The sequence below is a fragment of the Budorcas taxicolor genome, chromosome 3 (assembly GCF_023091745.1).
Source record: "Budorcas taxicolor isolate Tak-1 chromosome 3, Takin1.1, whole genome shotgun sequence".
In the NCBI taxonomy this organism is placed as follows: domain Eukaryota; kingdom Metazoa; phylum Chordata; class Mammalia; order Artiodactyla; family Bovidae; genus Budorcas; species Budorcas taxicolor.
Genome location: NC_068912.1, coordinates 15,659,895 through 15,683,498, shown reverse-complemented (window position 1 = coordinate 15,683,498; position 23,604 = coordinate 15,659,895). Strand labels below are relative to the sequence as shown.

Genomic DNA, 23,604 nt, shown 5'->3' with positions numbered 1-23,604 from the left:
AGTCAGACACGACTGATTGACTTTCACCTTCACTTTTCTCTAATCCATATACTAAGAGTTGGGGAAAAAAATGATGAGACAGTCTTTCCTTTCCTCTAATATGTCTGAAACCAGAGCCAGGTAATTCATTTTTAATATGTGAGACTCACCTAAAAAGATCCTTGTCAAATTCTGCTGGAGATGATACCTTAGAAGAAGGTATTCAGGAGTTTCTCATTTGGAAAAAACACTGTTTTAGCTAATCCTCATTTTTAAAATGGAAAAAAAATCACTTTCATCTGAAAATTAGATGAAATCATATCTTTTGTGGATTTTTCTTATTGTATACTGGAACCTTGAGATCTCAAATCCTGCCACTGACTATTAGGAAAGGAGCAAAGAAATCCTTTACTTTTTCCCTTTGAAATAAAACTCATTTTGTGGGCCAAAAAAGTCATTTCAAGGAAGAGACGACAGGAGATTGTGTTGACCTTGAAATCTAAAAGGGAAAGGTCCATGATGATTTCGTTTATAAAACCAATTCTAATATGAAAAAGATATGAACAATAGGAGGAAGAATATTTCACAAAAGCATTCTATTGTTAATCAAGTAGCTAAGAAGCAAATGAGGGAACCAAAGGAGAGGGAGCTGTTCAACAAAAAGGAGAGAGGTAATAACGGCTCTACCTCTTTTCAATATACCTTAAAGTCTGACAAAAACTTGGCCTTTTTTGTCCCCTAAATAAGGTGACTGACCTTCAGAAAAAGTTCAGCTCATTTATATATAATCTGAGTATTGGGTTATAATATCGCTCTATAAATAGATTAGAATTATTCGTTTTCCTTTGTTATTCTATGAAAATGGTCCCAATACCATCCAAAGAAAAGTTGCAGTGGTGTGTTTGAGTGAAATGTGTGCCATCGAAGGGGTTATAAGCAATGATAAAAGATACAAGATGAAACTGTTTAAATTTCACTAAGCAAAATATGATAAGGATTCAAGTTTGTGGTTTTATCAGCCTGAGGAAAAACAGGTGAGATTCAGAAAGACAGGAATATTGTGATTTCTATCTCCCCTTTGGAAGAATGTCAGCTCCACAGAGGCAAGGATCTTTACTATTTTGTTTGTTGATGTATAACAAGCATCTAGAAAACTGCCTGATCAAAGAGCAGGTCTTAAATTTTTGAATGAAATGAAAAGATATATTCCATGGCTTAAGTTTTGAGGTCCTCCACTAATTGTTTCCTTTTAAGGGAGGGATTGGGGGCAGGAGGAAAAGGGGAAGACAGAGGATGAGATGGCTGGATGGCATCACTGACTCGATGGACGTGAGTCTGAGTGAACTCCGGGAGATGGTGATGGACAGGGAGGCCTGGCGTGTTGTGATTCATGGGGTCACAAAGAGTTGGACACGACTGAGCGACTGAACTGAACTGAAGGAATATCTACTAAGCAATATTATAATCTTTCCTCAGTTTCCTGAATTCTCTTCTTCCTAAACACAATCCTTTTTTTTTTGGCTTGGTTTATTAATTAATATTCCTCCCGTTTCACTTGAGATATAATTAAGATATATCACTGTAAAAGTTTAAGGTGTATAGCATAATGGTTTGAGTTACATATGTTGTGAAATGACTACAGCTATATGTTTAGTTAGCATCACCATCTCTTACAAAGAAAATAACCAGAGAAAGAAAAAAAAAAAGGAAAACATTTTTTCCTTGCAATGAGAACTCAGCATTTACTCTCTTAACAATTTCATATATACAGCAGTGTTAACTATAGTTATCATGTTGATTATATCCCTAGTTCTTACTTATTTTGTAACTAGGAGTTTGTACCTTCTGACCACTTACTCACACTCCTCTTCCCACAACCCTTCAACTCTGGTAACCACACATAATGTGATCCCCTTTTCTAACACACACGCACACACACAAATACTTTTAGATTTCACATATATGTGAGATCACACAGTATCTGTCTGACTTATTTCACTTAGCACAATGCCCTCAAGGTCCACCATGTTGTTGCAAACTGCAAGATTTCCTCATTTTTATGGCTGAATAATATTCCACTGTGTTTATGTGTGCACATGTGTGTATTATAATATGATATACATACAACAACTCTTTTATCCATTCCTGCTTTGATGGACACGTAGGCTGTTTTCATATCTTGGCTCCTGTAAATAACGCTGCTATGAACATGTGTGTGCATGCATCTTTCTGAGTTACTGTTTTCATTTTCTTTGCATATATTCCCAGACATGAAATTGCTGGATTACATGGCAGTTCTATTTTTTTTTTTTCTGCACTACTTGGGAGGCAGGCTCTTAGTTCCCTGACAGGGATGGGACCTGTGTCCCCTGCAGTGGAAGCATGGATTCTTAACCAATGGATTTTGAGGAAAGTCTTTCAATTCAAAAGAAGAAGGAAAGAAAGCCTATTGTAAATGCCCATATTTTTGCTGACTGGATTCTTTCTGCCTTACTGATGTTCCAAGGTTGTTTCTTTCTTTCCGTTTAGAGAACTTCCTTTATTCATAGGGTAAGTTTGCTGGCAACAAACTGTCTTAATTAACCTTCACCTAAGAAGCCTTTGCTTCTCTCAATTCTTGGAGGGATATTTTCAGTGGGTATAGGATTCTGGTTTGACAGTTTTTCTTTCCATACTTGAAAAATGTGCCATTTACATGAATTCAGATAAGAAATCCGCTGTCATTTGATCTGATTTACACCTATGTATACAGAGTCATTTCTCTCATTATTTTAAAACTGTTTTGTCTTTAGCTTGCTGAAGTTTGATAAATGTTGTCTTAGCCTGGATTTCTTTTGCATATATTCTGTTTGGGGTTTGCTCAACTTCTTGAATCAGAAGGTTTATGTCTTTTGCCAAATTTGGGAAGCTTTCAAGCCCTTTATTTACTAAAGGACTTTTTCATCTCTATCTTCTTTCTTATCTCCTCCCAGGACACCAAGAATATAAATATAAGCTCTTTTGTTATGGTCCCACAGCCTATCTCTCCTAATGTCTATTTTTTCTTTTGTTCATACTGGGTAATATTACATCATCTAGTTCACTGATTGTCCCCTGTATATCTTTCATTTTGTTGCTGAATCTATCCCTGAGCATTGTATTTCAGCTACTGCATATTTTTATTCTAAAATTTCTACTTGTTTTTCCTATCTTTCATTTCTTTGTCAAGGCTCTATCTTTTTATGTTTTAAGTATGTTTATAATTGTTTGTTGAAGTGTTTTCCACAAATTATAACTACTGTAAAATCTTTATCACATTATTCTATTATCTTGGTATTGGCATACATTGATGTCTTTTAAAATTCAGTTTGCAGTCTCCCTGGTTCTTGGAATGCCATGATTTTCAATTCAAACCTAGACATGGGATTTTATATGGCATATGTCTCAGAACTAAATTTTTTTGTTATTGCCCAACAGTATTACATTGTGTGGCTACATCACATATTGCTTACGTGCGTGGCATGCAGGACCCCAGTTCGCAGACCAGGGATGGAACCTGAGTCCCCTGTAGTAGAAGCACAGAGTCCCAACCACTGGACTGCCAGGAAGGTCTCTGGACATATATCTTCAATTTTTTGGGTACTTACCTAAGCAACAGAATTGCTAGGTCTTGTATTAAATCTGTCATTAACTTGATTAATTATTAAAATGTTTTCCAAAGAGGTTATACCATTTCATGTTCTCACAGCAATGTGTGAGGGTTTCAGTTTCTTCACATTCTCATAAATCTTTTAATTAAAGCCATTTCAGTGAGTGTGAAGTGATATATTATAATTTTCAATTCCATTTTCCTAATGATTAATGATGTTTAAGATCTTTTCATATGCTTATTGACCATTTCTATCTTTTTGGGGGGGAAATATCAACTCAAATAATTTATTCACTTAAAAATTGTATTGTTTGTCTTTTCATTATTGAGCTGTAACAGTTCTTTATATATATGGGGTTTTGGATACAAGCCTCCTATTTGAAAATGTTTCTCCCTTTTTGTGGGTTGTTTTAGTTTCTTGGTGGTGTTATTTGAAGTACAAAATTTTAAATATTAATGCAGTCTAATTTGTCTTTTTTTCCCCTTTTATTGTACATGATTTTGGTGTCAGACATTTAAGAAAATTATTACCTAATGCAAGGTCACAAAAATTTACCCCTATGTTTTATAATTTTAGCTCTTGTATTTAGGTTGATGATCCATTTTGAGCTATTTTATCCTTTCATATGGGTATATCAGGCTATCATAGAAACCATGTGCTGAAAAGATCATGCTTGCCTCACTGAACTCATTGTAGAACTGTTATAAAAAATGAATTGACTAAATATGTAAAGGTAAAATACATATTTTGATAAATGAGTATTTATCATAAAATGTAAAATTTCTTTGAAACTCATTTCTCTGAGGAGATAAGGAAACATGATTTCATTAAAATTTTTTAAAAAATATTATTTTCCACCTACTCCACTGATGACAGGACTCATTATTGTTTTACTTGTTTAACTATTCTAGTCACATAACTAATGGCAAAGGCAGAGCTGAATGTAGGCCTGGCTGACTTAAAGCCATGCTCTTTGTTTACATGATGCTGGAAGTGGCCTGTTCCAAACAGCTGACAGGCCTCACTCTGTACCCCAATCATAAATTATCTGAACAACAAATTACACTGTCCGCAAAAAAAAATTCAGTCCTGTAACAGCCTGATGTTAAATCTTGTTTCACAGGAAAAAAGCCCACTACTTAGTTAGGTTTTTCCATTATTTACTTAATTTATAGACCACTTAGTACAGATTAGTCTTAGCAAGAAACTAAAGTGGGGATTTAGAGTGAAAATCTTTATTTAAATTAAGGGATTTCCATTCTGGACCTCTTAAACACTATTCATGCCAGATATCTAACATAAATATTGGCCTATCCATCATTCATCTCATTTCCCTTGGAGTTAACTGACTCTATCACCCCCCTGAAAAGTTAGAACTTCTTCCCAAAATGTGAGTTATCAGGTAGCCAACTTCCCATCCAGAGGAAAACCAGTGAGACCAAAATAGTCATGTTTCCTTTTACATGGAACTTTTTAAATTACCTCTATTTTCAAAGCCTGTTTATCACTAGCAGAGTCTACGAAATAGCTAAATCTGTTGAGAATCTTCTTCCACTGTCATGATTTCACTACTAAAAGTAAAAGCCTCTTTCAAAAGAACTTTGGTAGTAAGCCCAAAGAATATGGAACTTACTCTTACCTTTCTTAAGTAACCAACAGTACAGTTATCTAGCTGAGAATTAAATCTTGTAATGTTGTGTGTGCTGTGCTCAGTCACTCAGTCGTGTCCGATTCTTTGTGATCCCACGGACTCCTCTGTCTATGGAATTTTCCAGGCAAGAACACTGGAGTGGGTAGTCATTTTCTACTCCACAGGGTTTTCCTGATCCAGGCGCCCGAAAGGTAGAAAGGTATGCTTGTAACGCTATGTTGTAGTTAAACTATTCTCTAGCCACCCAATACAGAATAACTGAAGCAAACTAATCTTTATTCCATAACTTGTCTATCCTTGCTGCTTTAAATACATTGCTGGTGCTGGGCCTTCTGGGGAGAAAAAAGGAACTAAATAATCATAACACAGAGAAGAGCACCACAGTCAAGAGAGTCACCGGTGAAGAGGATACTAAAAGTACAGGATCAACATCTTACTATACAAGTAAGTTGTTCTTGAAAAAAAAAAATTCTCTTCATACATTCATAACTTATTCTGATTTCTCCTTCTTTTCTTTCATTTATATATCCAATATTTATTAACCTTCTATTAGGCACCAAGCCCTGGAAAATCAAAGGAGAAAAAGAAAAACAAATGATCCTGTTCTCCTGAAGCTTATAATCTAGTGAAGGAGACAGATTAGTAAATGAGTAAATAAATACAGCAATTAAAGATGATAGAAAAATAAACAGGGTGCTGTGATATAGAATTGATATAGAGCAAAGAATCCTATTCAGTAGGACAATCAGGAAAATAATTTTAAAGAAAACAATATTTAAGCTGGTACTGACATTTAGCCTGTACTCATAGGATAAGAAGAAATCCACTGTGGGAAGATCTTTTTGGGTAAAGGTAATAATAAGCAAAATGCTCTTTTGGCTATAAAGACCCTGGAATGGTCTAGAATCTGAAAGAAGACCAGCATGACATAATACAGTGAATAAAGGAAATCTGGGAAACAGCAGAGGCAGAATAATGAGGTAGTCAGGCACCAGATCATTCCCAAGTGTTAGGCTAAGGACTTTATAGTTTAATGGTGAGCCACTGGAAGGTTTTAAATATGATTTAAATTATAAAATGACTTTTCTTTTTACTGTGTAGAGAGTGGATTGGAAAAGAGTAAGAATGAAAGTAGACAGATCTGTTAGAAGGCTACTGCAATGGTAACAGTGGCAAAAGATAATAGTGGCATGGACCTGAAAAACAGCAATGGGATTTGAAGAGAAGCAGGATATATTCAAGGATGAAAATAACAGAACTTGGAGATGGAATGGGTGAGGAGTTGAAAGAATGAAAGAAATCCAGGATGACTTCCAGGTATACTTTACTTATCTGATAAGATTCTGGAAGGTATTATTATTGGAATGCTAAACAAAGACTTGACATTTGCTCCAAAAATAAACAGAAAGATAAAAACTTAATCAATTTTCAAGAATATAAATGATCAAAAAAGCAGTGGGTCTTTCCCCTTTGATTATTACATATCCACAAATCATCTCCCTTTGAACACAGAAAACATTAGAAACTGAAGTAATGAAGTAGTTGGGTTTTCCTAGAGGACTCACTTAGAGGATCAAATGTTACACATGGAGTGTTGTTTATTGACACTTCAGTGAATAAGACTTATGTTATTTTGACCCCTAGAAAGCAAAAGAGTTTGCAAAATTCTTCAGAGTGACTATAAATTAAATGGTAAAGACTTGACCTCCTGGAGATATAGAAATAATGAGAACACAAAGACATTAATTACATTTCACCTAAACTCAAGAAATACCATTTCTTTTCGGCAATATATTGTGTATACTGAGTACTCACCAACATGAATGGGAGCTGGGAATAATCCATATTCATGTTCTCCTGGAGTGTATTCCAGCTTCTCTTTCTTTAATTGGATTAGTCGGCTCTTTGGGCTGTGATTAGAAAAGAATGGAAAACAGTCAAAGGCAAGAGAATTTCCTCTTGTAAAATACAGAAAAAAAAAAAATCACTCTATCAAGCATTTGTTTTAGTGGTAATCATTTGTAGAAACATTGAATCACTATGTTGCACAGCTGCAACTAACAGAGGGTTGTAGGTCAATCATACTCTATTTAAGAAAATGCAATACTGGGCTTCCCTGGTGGCTCAGTGGTAAAAAATTCACTGGCCAATGTAGGAGACATGGTTTGATCCCTGATCCAGGAAGATCCTACATGTCGTGAAGCAACTAAGCCCATATGCTACAACTGTTGAGCCTGCACTCTAAAGCCTAGGGACCTAAACTACAGGGCCCACACACCAAAACTACTGAGGCCCGCATGTCCCACACTCTGTGCTCTGTGAAAGAGAAGCCACTGCAACGAGAAGCCTGTGCACTGGAACAAGAGTAGTCCCTACTTGCTGCAACTAGAGAAAAGCCCTCACAGCAATGAAAACCCAGCACAACCAAAGATAAATAATAAAATTTAAATGAGAGAGGAAAAAAAAAAAAAGAATGTAATGCTATTTTGAGTTAAAAATCACCTTTATAAATATAATAAAGAATGCACTTGGCTTCACAGTAATTTATGCAAAAATATTAGTTAACAAAATGTTGTTGACACTGTTCAGTCACAAAGTCACGTCTGACTTTGAGACCCCATGAACTGCAGCATGCCAGTTCTCCCTGTCTCTCACCATCTCCTGGAGTTTGCCTAAGTTTATGTCCATTGAATTTCATAAAGCAGCAAAAATTCCAAATTCACAATTCAGAGTGATAATTTTTAAAAGTCTATCTACAAAACAAATGTATTTCCTTTTTCTATAATTTCAAACCCAAACTAGTCATTTCATGTGACTCTCCTAATTAGGGACAAAGAAAATAAGCAGTAACAAATGGTTTATATGCAAGAAACTATTCTGATTTGTTCTACATGTCAAAAATAGATAATTTATATACATACCTGGTTGGTAAATAAAATTGGGGGGGGGGAGTATTTGTTTTAACAGTGACTTACTTTCATATATTTTTAAAATCTAAATTTTTGGAATTGCCTTATAGTAATTATACTTAAGAAAGAACCTCATTAGCATTCTCCAACAGTTTTGCAGAAGGAACCTAAATTTCAGATATGATCATAATGACTGATGTATATTTGCTTAATGGTTTATAAAAAGTACTTTCAGATATTATCATTTATGTCAATCCCATGAAATAGGCAAGAAATGTTTGACAGATTTGAAAACTGATGCTCTACAAAGCTGATTTACTGCCTAACTGGGAAAGAGATTCAAGATAAAAACCTCAGTTTCTTGCTAAATTTCTACTCAATTCCTATTATTATTTTTTTCCTATTCTTATTATTTTATTCTATCATGTTTCATCATCTTTTACTTCTTCCACTCATCTTATTGGGTCCGTGTTCCTAATGATTGTTGTGAGATAAAAATCTCAAGCAGATATATAAAAAGGAAAGGAAGAAAAGAAGGGAGAAAAAAGAAAATGAGATAAAGAAGAGGGACTCATTCAGTCGACTCTGATTTTATTTAGGCTTAAAGTTCTAGTAAATAAGGCAAGGTGAATATATTTCTTTCATGAATTATGACGTACTACCTTTCTCCAAACAAGTCTAGTCTATTGTATCTTGTAACAATTAGGTATGTGAATATACACATTTTGCAGATGAGAAAACTGAGGGCCAAAAATTAAGTTATTTGAAGAACCCAAAGTTCTTATTAGAAGACTGGTTCTTTCTAGTGAATCCATCATTTATTTATTCAACAATTACTGAACACTCATTAAGTCCAGGCCTTGTTCCAAGTGCTGAGAAACAATGGGGAATAAGACAGTTTACCTGGGTAGGCATACAAAAAGGAAACAAGAAAAACTAATAAAACTAGGAAAAAAAAAAAACCCAGAAAATAATAAATGCTAGGCAAATAATTAAAATGTGAAGAATAGCAAGTTATTTGGGAAGGCTTTGCTGAGGAAGTAACATTAAGCTAAAATGTAAATGTTACACTCAGGAGAGGATCTGGAAAATAGAGAAAAATCAGGCAGAGGATATAGCTGGAATAAGACGAAAGTTTAAATGAGATTGGAGAATTAGAAGAAATAAAAGGAGACTGAAGCAGTCCAGGTGAAGTTAGAAACTAGGTCATATGAAGTTTAAAGGCAGTGGTAAAAAGTTTGGGGAACAGTTACAAAGAAGGAAAGCAAAGATACTAGACTGTTCTACTTACATCTAAATATCACTTTTCTCATTTTAAAAAATGACCCAGAAAGTGATTTGTGACCAGAAATATGAATATTTTAACCAATCAAAATCTGTATTTCTTTACTGTAAAAGTCAAGAAGATCAGGAAAACAACTGTGTCTAGAACCAAGCACTCTGTATGAAAGAAAATTTGGTTTACACTTTATTAGATTTAAGATTTAACCAAACTAATTAAACAGATAACATAAAAGCTTTCATTTAGCTAACACAGGAATGGAAGCAAAACTAGTATTTTACCCTGGTGCCAAAAGGGTCAGCAAGCATACAAGGGGCAGTAGTTGTGAAAGAGTATACTTGGTACCCTGAAGTTAACAAACAAAACCACACACACACACACACTCCTTCAGGGTCACCTTCAATGTTTTACTCCTTCAAATAAATGAAACCTTGAATGGAAAAAAAAAAACGTGATACTGTTAGTGGATCAGCTGAGTAAGACTCTTTGCGACCCCATGGACCGTAGCCAGCTAGGCTCCTGTCCAGGCAAGAACACTGGAGTGGGTAGCCACTCCCTTCTCCAGGGAATCTTCCCAACCCAGCGACAGAACCTGGGTCTCCTGTACTGCAGGCGGATTCTTTACCATCTGAGCCACTAGGAAGATCCCAACCAAAACCCTGAATACATTCCATCAATTACAGTCTCCCTAAAAGAATCAAAATTGATTCCCTGATTTTGCAATGCTGATATCTAAGATGAATGACATCATCATGGATAAGATAATCATGTGAGAAACTGTTTTCCTAGTTCTTAGTTAAGTCTGATTTTGGTTCTAAATTAGACATAATCATTTATTTCCCGGTTGGTTACAACACGGAAGGAGCTCTGTTTTAAATACTCTGCTCCATGATACTAACAGAGAGAGTTTAGTCATTTCTGTCCATTTGTCTTAGAGATTCTGAACACTCCTGGCGTCTTCTGTGGTATTCATTTCTGTGCCACTATCAGTTTAAAGTAATGCTCAAAATTCTCCAAGCCAGGCTTCAACAGTACGTGAACCGTGAAATTCCAGATGTTCAAGCTGGTTTCACAAAAGGCAGAGGAATTAGAGATCAAATTGCCAACATCCACTGGATTATCGAAAAAGCAAGAGAGTTCCAGAAAAATGTCTACTTCTGCTTTATTGGCTATGCCAAAGCCTTTGACTGTGTGGATCACAACAAACTGTGGAAAATTCTTCAAGAGATGGGAATACCAGACCACCTGACCTGCCTCCTGAAAAATCTGTATGCAGGTCAAGAAGCAGCAGTTAGAACAGGACATGGAACAACAGACTGGTTCCAAACAGCAAAAGGAGTACATCAAGGCTGTATACTGTCACCGTGCTTATTTAACTTATATGCAGAGTACATCATGAGAAACACTCGGCTGGATGAAGCACAAGCTGGAATCAAGATTGCTGGGAGAAATATCAATAACCTCAGATATGCAGATGACACCACTCTGATAGCAGAAAGTGAAGAGGAACTGAAGAGCCTCTTGATGAAAGTGAAAGAGGAGAGTGAAAAAGCTGGCTTAAAGCTCAACATTCAGAAAACGAAGATCACAGAATCCGGTCCCATTGCTTCATGGCAAATAGATGGGGAAACGGTGGAAACAGTGGCTGACTTTATTTTTTTGGGCTCCAAAATCACTGCAGATGGTGACTGCAGCCATGAAATCAAAAGATGCTTACTCCATGGAAGAAAAGTTATGACCAACCTAGACAGCATATTAAAAAGCAGAGACATTACTTTGCCAACAAAGGCCATCTAGTTAAAGCTGTTTTTCCCAGTAGTCATGTATGGATGTGAGAGTTGGACTATAAAGAAAGCTGAGCACCGAAGAATTGATGCTTCTGAACTGTGGTGTTGGAAAAGACTCTTGAGAGTCCCTTGGACTGCAAGGAGATCCCACCAGTCCATCCTAAAGGAGATCAGTCCTGAATATTCATTAGAAGGAGTGATGCTGAAGCTGAAACTCCAGTACTCTGGCCACCTGATGTGAAGAACTGACTCATTGGAAAAGACCCTGATGCTGGAAAAGACTGAGGATGGGAGGAGAAGGGGAGGACAGAGAATGAGATGGTTGGATGGCATCACTGACTCAATGGACATGAGTCTGAGTAAACTCGGAGTTGGTGATGGACAGTGAGGCCTGGTATGCTGCAGTCCACGGGGTTGCAAAGAGTCGGACACAACTGAGCAACTGAACTGAACTGAACCCAAGAGCTCTGACAGAGATATACAATGAGATTGTTATTTTCATGCCTGCTAGTGTAATATCCCATGGATATTGGGATCAATGAGAGATTTCCCACTAATCAAGGAGAGATTTCCACATTCAAGTCTTATCATTTAAGAAATGCATTTCATAAGGCTACAACTGCACAGACAGTGATCCTCTGATGGAACCAGGCAAAGGAAACTGAAAACCTTCTGTAAAGATTCCAGATCCCATTAAGAACATTCATGGTTCACAGGAGGAGGTCAAAATGTCAACATTAATATAAGTTTGGAAGACACAGCCAACCCTCACGGATGACTCTGAGCGGTTCAAGACTTCATTGCAGGTAGTGTACTATAGATGTGGTGGAAGCAGCAAGAGAACTAGAATTAGAAGGGGGACCTGAAGCTGTGACTGAACCGCAATCTTACACGATTTTCACAGATAAGGAGTTGCTTCTCACAGATGAGAAAAGAAAAGTGGCTTCTTGAGATGGAATCTACTCCTGGTGAATATGCTGTGAAGATTTGGCTGAAATTAGAATATTACATAAACTTAGTTACTAAGGCAGCAGCAGGATTTGAGAGGATTGATTCCTATTTCAAAAGAAGTTCTGTGGGTAAAATGTCATTGCATGAAAAAAAAAAAAGAGTACTGCATGCTGCAGAGAAATCATTCGTAAAAGGAACAAAGATATAGCAAACTGCATTGCTGCTTTGTCTTCAGAAATTGCCTCAACTGCTCCAAACTTCAGCAGCCAACACCCTGATCAGTCAGCAGCTGTCAACATAAAGGCAAGACTCTTTGACAGCAAAAAGATTACAACCTGTTGAAGACTCAGATGATGGTTGGGATTTTTTTGACAATATAATACTTTTAATTCAGGTATGTACATTTAAAAAAGACATAATGCTACTGCACACTTAACAGACTACATTACAGTGTAAACGTAACTTTTATCTGCACTGGGAGACAAAGCCTCCGTGTGACTCCCTTTACTGCAACAGTCACTTTACTGCAGTGGTTTGGAACCAGACCTGCAGTATCTCTGTTACATGCCTGTATATATAATGTCAAGTGCTTTTTATGCTCTTCAGAAAAAGAACCTATTTTCCTTTTATGTGGGAAAAACCCAGTGCTTCCTTGCTATTTCTTTCCTGTGTGCCTCCTTTTACACAGAACATGACTGCTGATGCCTCTAGTCATCATATGTGTGGAAGTTTTTCACCACACCAACAAATTCTCTTTACACCAGCTCGGTGTCCTAAAATTAACTTAATTCTAACACTATCCACCTGGAGACACTGTTAAATCCCACAGGTTAAGGGCTCAGTCCCAAAAGACTGCCATCACTCAATTTCAGATGACAGCTGAAAACAGTAAGTTCCCAGGTTACCCACAAGTTACGTCCTACAAACTGGAGGTCCCCATTACCTCTTCTCTCAGGTTGGATTAATTTGCGACAGCCCTAACCTCTCTGGGTGTATCACTGTCCTTGTACTTTCAATTGCTCAGCAACCTGGAAGCTCTCTGAACTCTATATATTAGGATTTTATGGAGGCTTTATCTTTTTTTTCCCTTTCTTCCTATTTTTATTGGAAGATAACTGCTTTACAAAAGCAAAAGATATTAAGAAGAGGTTGCAAGAATATACAGAAGAACTGCACAAAAAAGGTCTTAACCCAGATAACCATAACAGTGTGGTCACTCACCTACAGCTAGAAATCCTGGAGTGTAAAGTCAAGTGCGCCTTAGGAATTACTATGACCAAAGCTACTGGAAGTGATGGCATTCTAGCTGAGTTATTTCAAATCCTAAAAGATGATACTGTTACAGTGCTGCACTCAACATGCCAGCAAATTTGGAAAGCTCAGTAATGGCCACAGAACTGGAAAAGGTCAGTTTTCATTACAATCTCAAAGAAGGGCAATGCCAAAGGATGTGCAAACTGTCATATAATTACACTCATTTCACATGCTAGCAAGGTAATGCTTAAAATCCTCCAAACAAGGTTTCAACAGAACGCGAATCACGAACTTTCCAATATAGAAGCTTTTACCTCCAGATGTAGAAAGCAAAAGAATAAGAGATCAAATATCCAACATCTGTTGGGTCATAGAAAAAGTAAGAGAATTCCAGAAAAACATCTACTTCTGCTTCACTGACTATACAATAGCATTTGACTGTGTAGATCACAACAATCCATGGAAAATTCTTCAAGAGATGGGACTACTAGGCTACCTTACCTACCTCCTGAGAAACCTGTATGCAGGTCAAGAAGCAACAGTTAGGACTGGACATGGAACAACAGACTGGTTCCAAATAGTGAAAGGAGTATGTCAAAGCTGTATACTGTCAGCCTGCTTGTTTAACTTATACCCAGAGTACATCATGCGAAATGCTAGGCTGGAGGAATCACAACCTGGAATCAAGACTGCTGGGAGAAATATCAATAACCTCAGAAATGCAGATGATACCATCCTAACGGCAGAAAGTGAAGAGGAACTAAAGAGAAAACCTATAATGTAAAGGGAGTTAAGTAATCTCTCTTGGCAGGTCAGGAACATTGAGAAACACGAGGGTTTTAGAGTAAGAGGTTTTTCCAACAGTTATAGGTCCTTCATGTGAAATTTGATAGAGGAGAGTTGGAAGGCTTTTGATTCCTCACCTTGGTAGGTGAGTTTATGAAGACAATAAAACACTTTTGACACAAAAGTAAAGCATGTTGCTGAAGCTGCTGTAATCATATTACAAGAGGTTTTTGCATTGTATATTAATCAACATATGTAAATAAAACTGGTCTTAAAGGCCATTACATCAAAGTAATGAGATTTAATCCAATAACACATAAAAAAGATTATACAACAAGATCAACCTGGATTCATTCCAAAGTCACAAGGATGGTACAACATAATCAATGTGATATATCACATCATCTCTAAAAGACAAAAACCACATGATCACGGCTAAGACGCAGAAAAAGCATTCAGTAAAATTAAACATCCATTCACGATAAAAACTCTTACCAAAGTTGGGCACAGAGGGAAAATATCAACATAATGAAAGTTATTTATGACAAGCCTACATTCACTATAATGTTTGACACTGAAAAGCTGAAAGCCTCGCCACTAAAATTTGTAACAACACAAAGTTGCCCACTGTTACCACTTTTCTTCAACATAGTATCGGAAATCTCAGCAACAGCAATCAGATAAGAGAAAGAAAAGGTATTCAAATTGGTAGGGAAGAGGTAAAATTGTCATGAGATGCAGATGACATGACATATCTATATATAAAGACTTCATACAAAAACTACTAGAACTGGGAAGTGAATTCATTTAAGGTAGCATGCTACAAAACTCTCCAAAATATGCAGAGAGCTCATACAACTCAATAACAAAAAACAAACAATCTAATCAAAAAATGAGCAGATGATCTAAATAGACATTTCTCCAAAGAAGAAATAAAAGATGACACAAACAGATATACCATGTCCTTGGACTGGAAGAATCAATATTGTGAAAATGTCTTCCCAGAGAAATCTAGATTCAATGCAATCCCTATCAAATTACCAGTGGCATGTTTCACACAATTAGAACAAAAAATTTTACAGTCTGAATGGAAACAAATGAATAGCCAAAGCATTATTGAGAAAGAAATACAGAGGTGGAGAAATCAGGCTTCATACTATACTACAGACTTCAGGCTATACTACAAAGCCATAGTCATCATAACAGTATGGTACTGGCACAAGGATATTTTAATACCTGGATCCCACTTGCAAAACTTTTAATGGAATTATATATATATATGTGTGTGTATTTACATATATATATGTGTGTGTATTTTTTGTCTCTAGTCTTCCTATAACAAAGATAAGCTTCATTAATCTTGTTTTTGTTATTGTTGCTGGTTGATTATAGAAATGACTCAGAACAAGTTTTAAATGCTAATGGAGTATCAGACATTGTTCACAGTAAATGGTGGAGAAACAACTTGGGAATTCATAGATTAGAACATGCACTAGTTTTAAGTCATTTGGTGACAAAGGTAGCTTCCACAGTGTAGTTGGAATTCAAAAAGCAAATGAAAGCCGCACCTAGCAACCTGCACTATACTTTCAGTGAATAGACAGCCACTAAAATTCTGAATAGGATTCTACAACCTTTGTTACATTAGCTAAAGATAACATTACTAAGATGTTAAAACACAAACCAAAGTCAAGCTGAGTAGACTGTTCATCAAAGACAAAATGGAAAGATTAAAAATGGGAAATCAACTATATATTCCTAAATAGAACACTGAAAAGCTAGGAAATCAAAAGCTATACCTGTCATAATGTGTGTGTGCTCAGGTGCAGTCGTGTCCCACTCTTTGAGACTCTCTGGACTGCAAACCATCAGGCTCCTCTGTCCATGGGATTTTCCAGGCAAGAATACTAAGTGTGTTGTCATTTCCTACTTCAGGAGATCTTCCTGGCCCAGGAATTGAACCAGCGTCTCTTGCGTCTTCTGCATTGGTAGGTGGAGTCTTTACCACCGTGCCACCTGGGAAGCCCCACTTGTCATAATACTGTTTACAAATTTAGCTACCCATGTGAATGGTCATTTATATATGAAAATTGTGAACCTATCACTTATATAAGAGAACTATGAACAAAAAGGCAACAAAAGAGTTGTGAGGCAAAAAATTTTCTGGATTTATAGATGATCTTTAAGAAATAAAATACTGTCATTGTAAATTTTTTCACTTGGATTCAAGGCAGAAAAGAAACTTAGCATACCACAAAATCAGTATACATGTTTTTTGCCCCATCCCCAGCACACTTTTTAAATTAATGTATTATTTACAAACAGTAAAAAAAGAAAAAAAAAATCACCCTCTTTAGTGAGTTCCACAAGTTTTGACTAATGCACAAGTCATGTTATATTCAAGATATACAACAGTTTCATCATTCCACAAAATTTCTTTACGTCTCTTTATAGCCAAACCCGTCTCCCAACTCCAGGCCCTGTTCTTTAGTCCCATGGTCTTTCCTTCTCAAGAGTATCATATAAATGGAATTACACTGTAGGTGGCCTTCTTCCCTTTAGCATACTGCATTTGAGAGTCACTCATGCTGTTGAGTCTATCAGTAGTTCTTCACTTTATAGTGCTGTGTAATATTCCAGCATGAACGTGTTAGTTGCTCAGTTGTGTCTGACTCTTTGCAATTCCATTGACTGTAGCCCGCCACTCTCCTCTGTCCATGGAATTCTCCAGGTAAGAATACTGGAATGGATTGGCATTCCCTTCTCCAGAGGATCTTCCCAATCCAGGAATCGAACCCAGGTCTCTCGCACTGCAGGCAGATTCTTTACCATTTTCACCACCAGGGAAGCCCATTATATGATATACCAGTTTGTCTATCCATTTAGAAATTGAATTTCCAGTTTGTAGAGATTATGAACAAAGCTGCTATAACCATTAAAGTACAGGTTTTTGTGTGAACATGTATTTTTATTTAACATGGATAAATGAAATGGAGTGTGATTGCTGTGTCCTATGGTAAGATATATTTAAGAATGTAAGTCACCACTTGTTTTCCAAAGTGGTTGTACCATTTTGCACTCCCATCAGCAAGGTATAAAAGTTGAAGTTATTCTGAATCCTTATCAGTATCTGACATTAGTGATTAAATTTTTTTTAGTTATTCTGACGGATATGTAGTGGTATCTTACTGTGACTTTAATTTTCTCTTTCCTAATGATTAATGATGTTGAACTTCTTTTAGTGTGCTTATTGTTACCCATAAATCTTCTTTGGTGAGGTGCTATCTAAATCTTGCTCATTTTTAATTGATTAAAAGTTTTTTTCTGCTTATCATTAAGTTTTGAGACCTTATAATATTTCTATGTACAAGTCCTTTATCCTACAGGAGATGTGCAAGTACTTCTTCCCAGTCTGTGGCTTATCTTTTAATTCTTTTAACTGTTTTTTAAAGAGCCAAAATTGGTCTTCCCCGTGGGTCCCCTGCACACCGAAGATGGCGGCCGTGGCGGGAAGGTTGCTCTGGGCTTCGCCCTTCCGACATGTGAGTGCCATTCCTTGGGGCATTTCTGCCTCTGCAGCCCTTAGGCCTGCTGCTTCTCGAAGAATGTGCTTGACAAATGCATTGTGGTCTGGTTCTGATCAAGCAAAATTCTCCTTTAGCACCAGTTCCTCATACCATGCCCCCGCCGTCACCCAGCATGCACCCTATTTTAAGGGTACAGCTGTTGTCAGCGGAGAGTTCAAAGAAATTAGCCTTGATGACTTTAAGGGGAAATATTTGGTGCTCTTCTTCTATCCTTTGGATTTCACCTTTGTGTGTCCTACAGAAATTATTGCTTTCAGTGACAAAGCCAATGAATTTCATGATGTGAACTGTGAAGTTGCTGCAGTGTCGGTGGACTCCCACTTCAGCCACTTGGCCTGGATAAACACGCGGAGGAAGAATGGTGGTTTGAGCCAAATGAACATCGCACTCTTGTCAGATTTGACCAAACAGATTGCCCGAGACTATGGTGTGCTGTTAGAAGGTCCCGGCCTTGCACTACGCGGTCTCTTCATAATTGACCCCAGTGGAGTCATCAAGCATCTGAGCCTTAATGATCTCCCAGTGGGCCGAAGCGTGGAAGAGACCCTCCGCTTGGTGAAGGCGTTCCAGTTTGTGGAAACCCATGGAGAAGTCTGCCCGGCCAACTGGACACCCGAGTCTCCTACAATCAAGCCCCATCCAACTGCTTCCAGAGAATATTTTGAGAAGGTAAATCAGTAGACCGTCCAGTGCACACCTGGAGCTTCCCACACCAGAAAAGAACCAGAGTGGGAACTCACTTGTAGCTTTTCAAAGATTAGTATTTACAGCAGGCAAAAAAAACCAAACCCAATGATGCTTATATTCATAAATAGTATTACTCTAAATGTTTTGTTTTTGTAATGGTGGCCAAGGCTTTTAAAATGTTTTCAGTTACTAACGTCATGAGTCCAAGGCAAGGTGTGGATGGATGGCTAGATTCTACAGAGTGTGTATGTAGTTCAGCTGTTTCTTGGGTCATGTCTTCAATGGGAAAAGGAAACAGATCTTTTTCCTCAGCCTTACTTGAACCTTTGTGTATACCAGAGTAGTACAACAGGTATTGAAAACTTCTGATCAAGGGTCCTGAAATTTTCCTCTTGAATTTCTTTGTATTAAACTGAATTTTCTTTAAAGAACATAGTTTTAAGTTGTTAGTATCAGTGGCCTAATTTAACACTTGGCAATGAATGTATGGTTGAAGGAAATGTGAATCATGTTTTTTTAAAAAAAACACAGTGGCAAAGTGACTTAACTGATCATGCATGTTCCCCATTCCTGAGATTTATAGTTTATATAGTTATTTTGCTTACTTTGTTAGCTGACTTAGTGTCTGCATACATTTCTAATATTGATTGGGTATAATTAGAAAGGATATTTATTGAATCCAGGGATTGCAGTATGAATTTGAATCATTCATGAATTTGAATTATTGTAATTATTTTCTTTCTTGAAGTGTTTCATGTAAAAAATATAATAAAAAATAAACATATTTTAAAATAAAGAGCCAAAATTCTTAATTTTTAAAATGTTCCATTTATCAGTCTTTTTCTTTAATGGACTGTGCTTTTTCTGTTGTAAGAAATCTTTGCCTAACTCAAGGTCATAAATATTTTCTCCTTTGTCTTATTTAAAACTTCTGTAGTTTTAAGTTTCACAATTAGGTCTAATTCATTTTGGGTTAATTTTTATATGTGGCAGAAGTGCAATGTGAAGTTTACATTTTTGCATGTGTGTGCACATGCATGCGCATGTCCAACTCTTTGTGGCTCCATGGACGGTAGCCTGCTAGGCTCCTCTGTCCATGGAATTTTCCAGGTAAGAATACTGGAGTGGGATGCCCTTTCCTAGAATACAGGTTAATTTGGCTATTTATCATTTCAGTCAAATATTATTTCCATACTAACTTGCAGCAAAACTGGTATAAACACAATGTTTCAGGCTCATCTTGTGCTTTCCCTGACCCATCCCTCAATCAGCCATTTCTCCATAGCTTAGTTTCTCTTAGTGGGAAATGGTATTTAGAAACCAAACTGTATACACTAAGTATGTTCATGACTGGTGGGACATCACTTTCTAGGTTCTTTCAGCTAATGGAGCTGGAGAAAAATGGAAATTTCATATGATTCAATAATAAACAGACAAGAAAACAAATAATGTATGTAGGGATATTGGTTCATGATGCAGATGAAGAAGACCCTGAACTTACCTCCCTCCAGATACACATGGAACCTACAGCTACATGAAGAAAAATTCCCTCTGCAAGAACCCCAAAAGTAGCTCAGCAACTCGTACACACTGGGCTAACAAGAAAAAAAATCACATCAAAATGAGGAGAGGTTGCACATTTTACAGCAAATCTCACTCGGGGAACAACAACCAACAATTAGGAGGGCACTCACAAATACAAGCTTCTTCCCAAGGAGAAGAGGATTCGAACCCCATACCTGGCTGCTGCTGCTGCTAAGTTGCTTCAGTCGTGTCTGACTTTGTGCGACCACAGAGACGGCAGCCCAGCAGGCTCCTCCGTCCGTGGGGTTTTCCAGGCAAGAGTACTGGAGTGGGGTGCCATCACCTTCTCCGCCATACCTGGCTACCCAACTATTAAGACCTGGACCTGAGTGAGACATGGGCCCCCAAAACATCTAGTTCTGAAAGCTAATGGGGCTTTTGTCCATGAGACACAAACTGAGAAACATTTCTTAAATGTTTGCATGAATTCACTGAGGCTAATCTCCCAGGGCACATTCAAGTTCTTCTGTGTAGTTCAGTTCAGTCGCTCAGTTCTGTCTGACTCTTTGCAGCCCCGTGGACTGCAGCATGCGAGGCCTCCCTCCCCGAGTTTACTCAGGCTCATGTCCATCGAGTCGGTGATGCCATCCAACCATCTCATCCTCTTTCATCCCCTTCTCCTTCCGCCTTCAATCTTTTCCAGCACCGGGGTCTTCTCAAATGAGTCAGTTCTTTGCATCAGATAGCCAAACTAAAACTAAAGTACTGGAGTTTCAGCTTCAGCATCAGTCCTTTCAGTGAATATTTAGGACTAATTTTCTTTAGGATGGACCAGTTGGATCTCCTTGCAGTCCAAGGGACTCTCAAGAGTCTTCTCCAACACCACAGTTCAAAAGCATCAATTTTCGGCGCTCAGCCTTCTTTATAGTCCAGTTCTCACATCCATACATGACTACTGGAAAAACCATAGCCTTGACTAGATGGTCTTTGTTGCAAAGTAATGTATCTGCTTTTTAACATGCTGTCTAGGTTGATCATAACTTTTCTTCCAAGGAGCAAGTGTCTTTTAATTTCATGGCTGCAGTCACCATCTGCAGTGATTTTGTAGACCCCCCCAAAATAAACTCTGTCACTGTTTCCACTGTTTCCCGATCTATTTGCCAAGAAGCGATGGGACCAGATGCAATGATCTTAGTTTTCTGAATGTTGAGCTTTAAGTCAACTTTTTCACTCTCCTCTTTCACTTTAATAAAGAGGCTCTTTAGTTCTTCTTTGCTTTCTGCCATAAGGGTGGTGTCATCTGCATTTTATCTGAGGTTACTGGTACTTCTCCCAGCAATCTTGATTCCAGCTTGTGCTACATCCAGCCCAGTGTTTCTCATGATGTACTCTGCATAGAAGTTAAATAAGCAGGGGGACAATATACAGCCTTGACGTACTCCTTTCCCTATTTGGAACCCATCTGTTGTTCCATGTCCAGTTCTAACTGTTGCTTCCTGACCTGCATACAGATTTCTTAAAAGGTAGGTCAGGTGGTCTGGTATTCCCATCTCTTGAAGAATTTTCCACAGTGTGTTGTGATCCACACAGTCAAAGGCTTTGGCATAGTCAATAAAACAGAAGTAGATGTTTTTCTGGAACTCTCTTGCTTTTTCAATGATCCAACGGATGGTGGCAATTTGATCTCTGGTTCCTCTGCCCTTTCTAAATCCAGTTTTCTGTGTAAGGGGCCATTTAATTATCTTAAATCTCTGAACTGAGGGTCAGGCATCTAATGTAACACATGTCTTCACAGGGAGGGGCAGACTAAAATACTCTCCAAAGACTGGAGACTGTTAAGTGCCTTCTTTGTATTATCTCTCTGTTTTGCTCCAGGTCAACTGTATCCCTTGCAAAGGACCTTGTGCACATGACTGGAGCCCTGGTTTTGGCCACTGCCAACCAGGGAACATCCCTTAATCACCTAGCTCTCATGGGCGGCAGAGCCCCTGATCATAGGCCCCCTGAAATGAAAAAATGAAATGTTGATCGGTGAGTCGTGTCTGACTCTTTGTGACCCCATGGACTGTAGCCCACCAGGCTCTGTCCATGGGATTCTCCAGGCAAGAATACTGGAGTGGGTTGCCATTCCTGTCTCCAGGGTATCCCTCCGACCCAGGGATCGAATCTGGGTCTGCTGCATTGCAGGCAGACTCCTCACCTTCTGAGCCACAAGGGAAGCCCTTCACAAGAAAAAACTCCTCCAAAAGAAAGTGAAGACATGGAGGGAAGGATGGAGGGATGCACCAGACAAAGCCTGGGAGGAGGATGCTCACAAGCACATCCTAGAAAGTCATGCCTGTCAAGGGAGAAGGCGGCCAGAGAAAGCCATGACTAAGAGGAAACTGAGCGGCTTCCCAGGTGGTGCAATGGTAAAGAATCTGCCCATCAACGCAGGAGACACAGGTTTGAATCCTGGGTCGGGAAGTGTTACAAACCGAGAAACAGTTTTTACTTAGCTACCCCGCTCCCTCCCCAAGGGCAGACAGAAGAGGCAGCAGACAGAAATATCCAGTCCTTCCAAGAAAAAGGCCTATTATCTGATTATCATCATAGCTGTAGCCTCAAGGGGTTGGGTTTTTTTTTTTTTTGGCATTCAGAACATATTTTGTAAACTTTTACATAGATACCAAAGACAGGTAAAAAGACACTACAAGAAAATTACAAATATCCTTTACAAATACTGACATAGAAATCTTGAACAAAATACAAGCAAACCAAAGTAGTACATTAAAAGGGTTATACACTATGACCGAGTGGGATTTATTCCTGGAATTTTAGAATGGGTCAATAGACAAAAATTAATCAATGTGGTATGTCACCTTTATAGAATGAAGGAAAAAAACTCCAAATCATCTCAATTGATGCAATAAAAGAATAACAAAATTCCACATCTTTTTATAATAAAAACACTTAATGAACAAGAAATAGAAGGAAACTATGATAAAAGCCATATATGAAAACCCCACAACTAACAACATATTTCATGGTGAAAGACTAAAAGTTTTTCCCCTAGAATTACAAATAGTGTCCACTTTTGACACTTCTAGTAAATATTATACTAGAGGTTCTAGGCAGAGCAAGTAGGCAAGAAAAAGAAATAGACATTCAAATTAGGAAGAAGTAAAGTTATCCCTCTTCACTGACAACATGATTTTACATGTAGAAAATCCTAAAGATTACACACATGAAGAAGAAGTGAAGTCGCTCAGCTGTGTCCAACTCTGCGACCCCATGGACTGTAACCTGCCAGGCTCCTCTGTCTATGGGATTTTCTATACAAGAATACTGGAGTGGGTGCCATCATTCCCTTCTGCAGGCAAGGGGTGGACTTCTGATTAAACACCTAAGGTGGACCTAGGGCTTCCCTCATGGCTCAGATGGAAAAGGAATCCACCTGTATTATGGGAGACCAGGGTTCGATCCCTGGATTTGGAAGATTCCCGGGAGGAGGGCATGGCAACCCACTCTAGTATTTTTGCCTGGAGAATCCCTATGGACAGAGGATCCTGGTGGGCTAGAGTCCAAAGGGGAACAGA

General features: G+C 37.9%; 2 protein-coding genes across 2 annotated transcripts in view; one reads left to right on the top strand and one right to left on the bottom strand.

The window, feature by feature from the left end:
* The window catches only part of ASH1L (ASH1 like histone lysine methyltransferase), a 193,892-nt gene that overhangs the window by 48,855 nt on the left and 121,433 nt on the right, over positions 1-23,604 (bottom strand). The window contains exon 7 of the mRNA XM_052636803.1: positions 7,075-7,169. Within this exon, the coding sequence (XP_052492763.1) occupies positions 7,075-7,169 (95 nt within the window). The remainder of the gene's footprint in view (positions 1-7,074; positions 7,170-23,604) is intronic.
* On the top strand, positions 17,723-18,681 carry LOC128044531 (thioredoxin-dependent peroxide reductase, mitochondrial-like). Its single transcript, XM_052636804.1, has one exon. It carries the CDS (start codon positions 17,723-17,725, stop codon positions 18,494-18,496), a length of 774 nt encoding a protein of 257 aa, XP_052492764.1. The 3' UTR covers positions 18,497-18,681.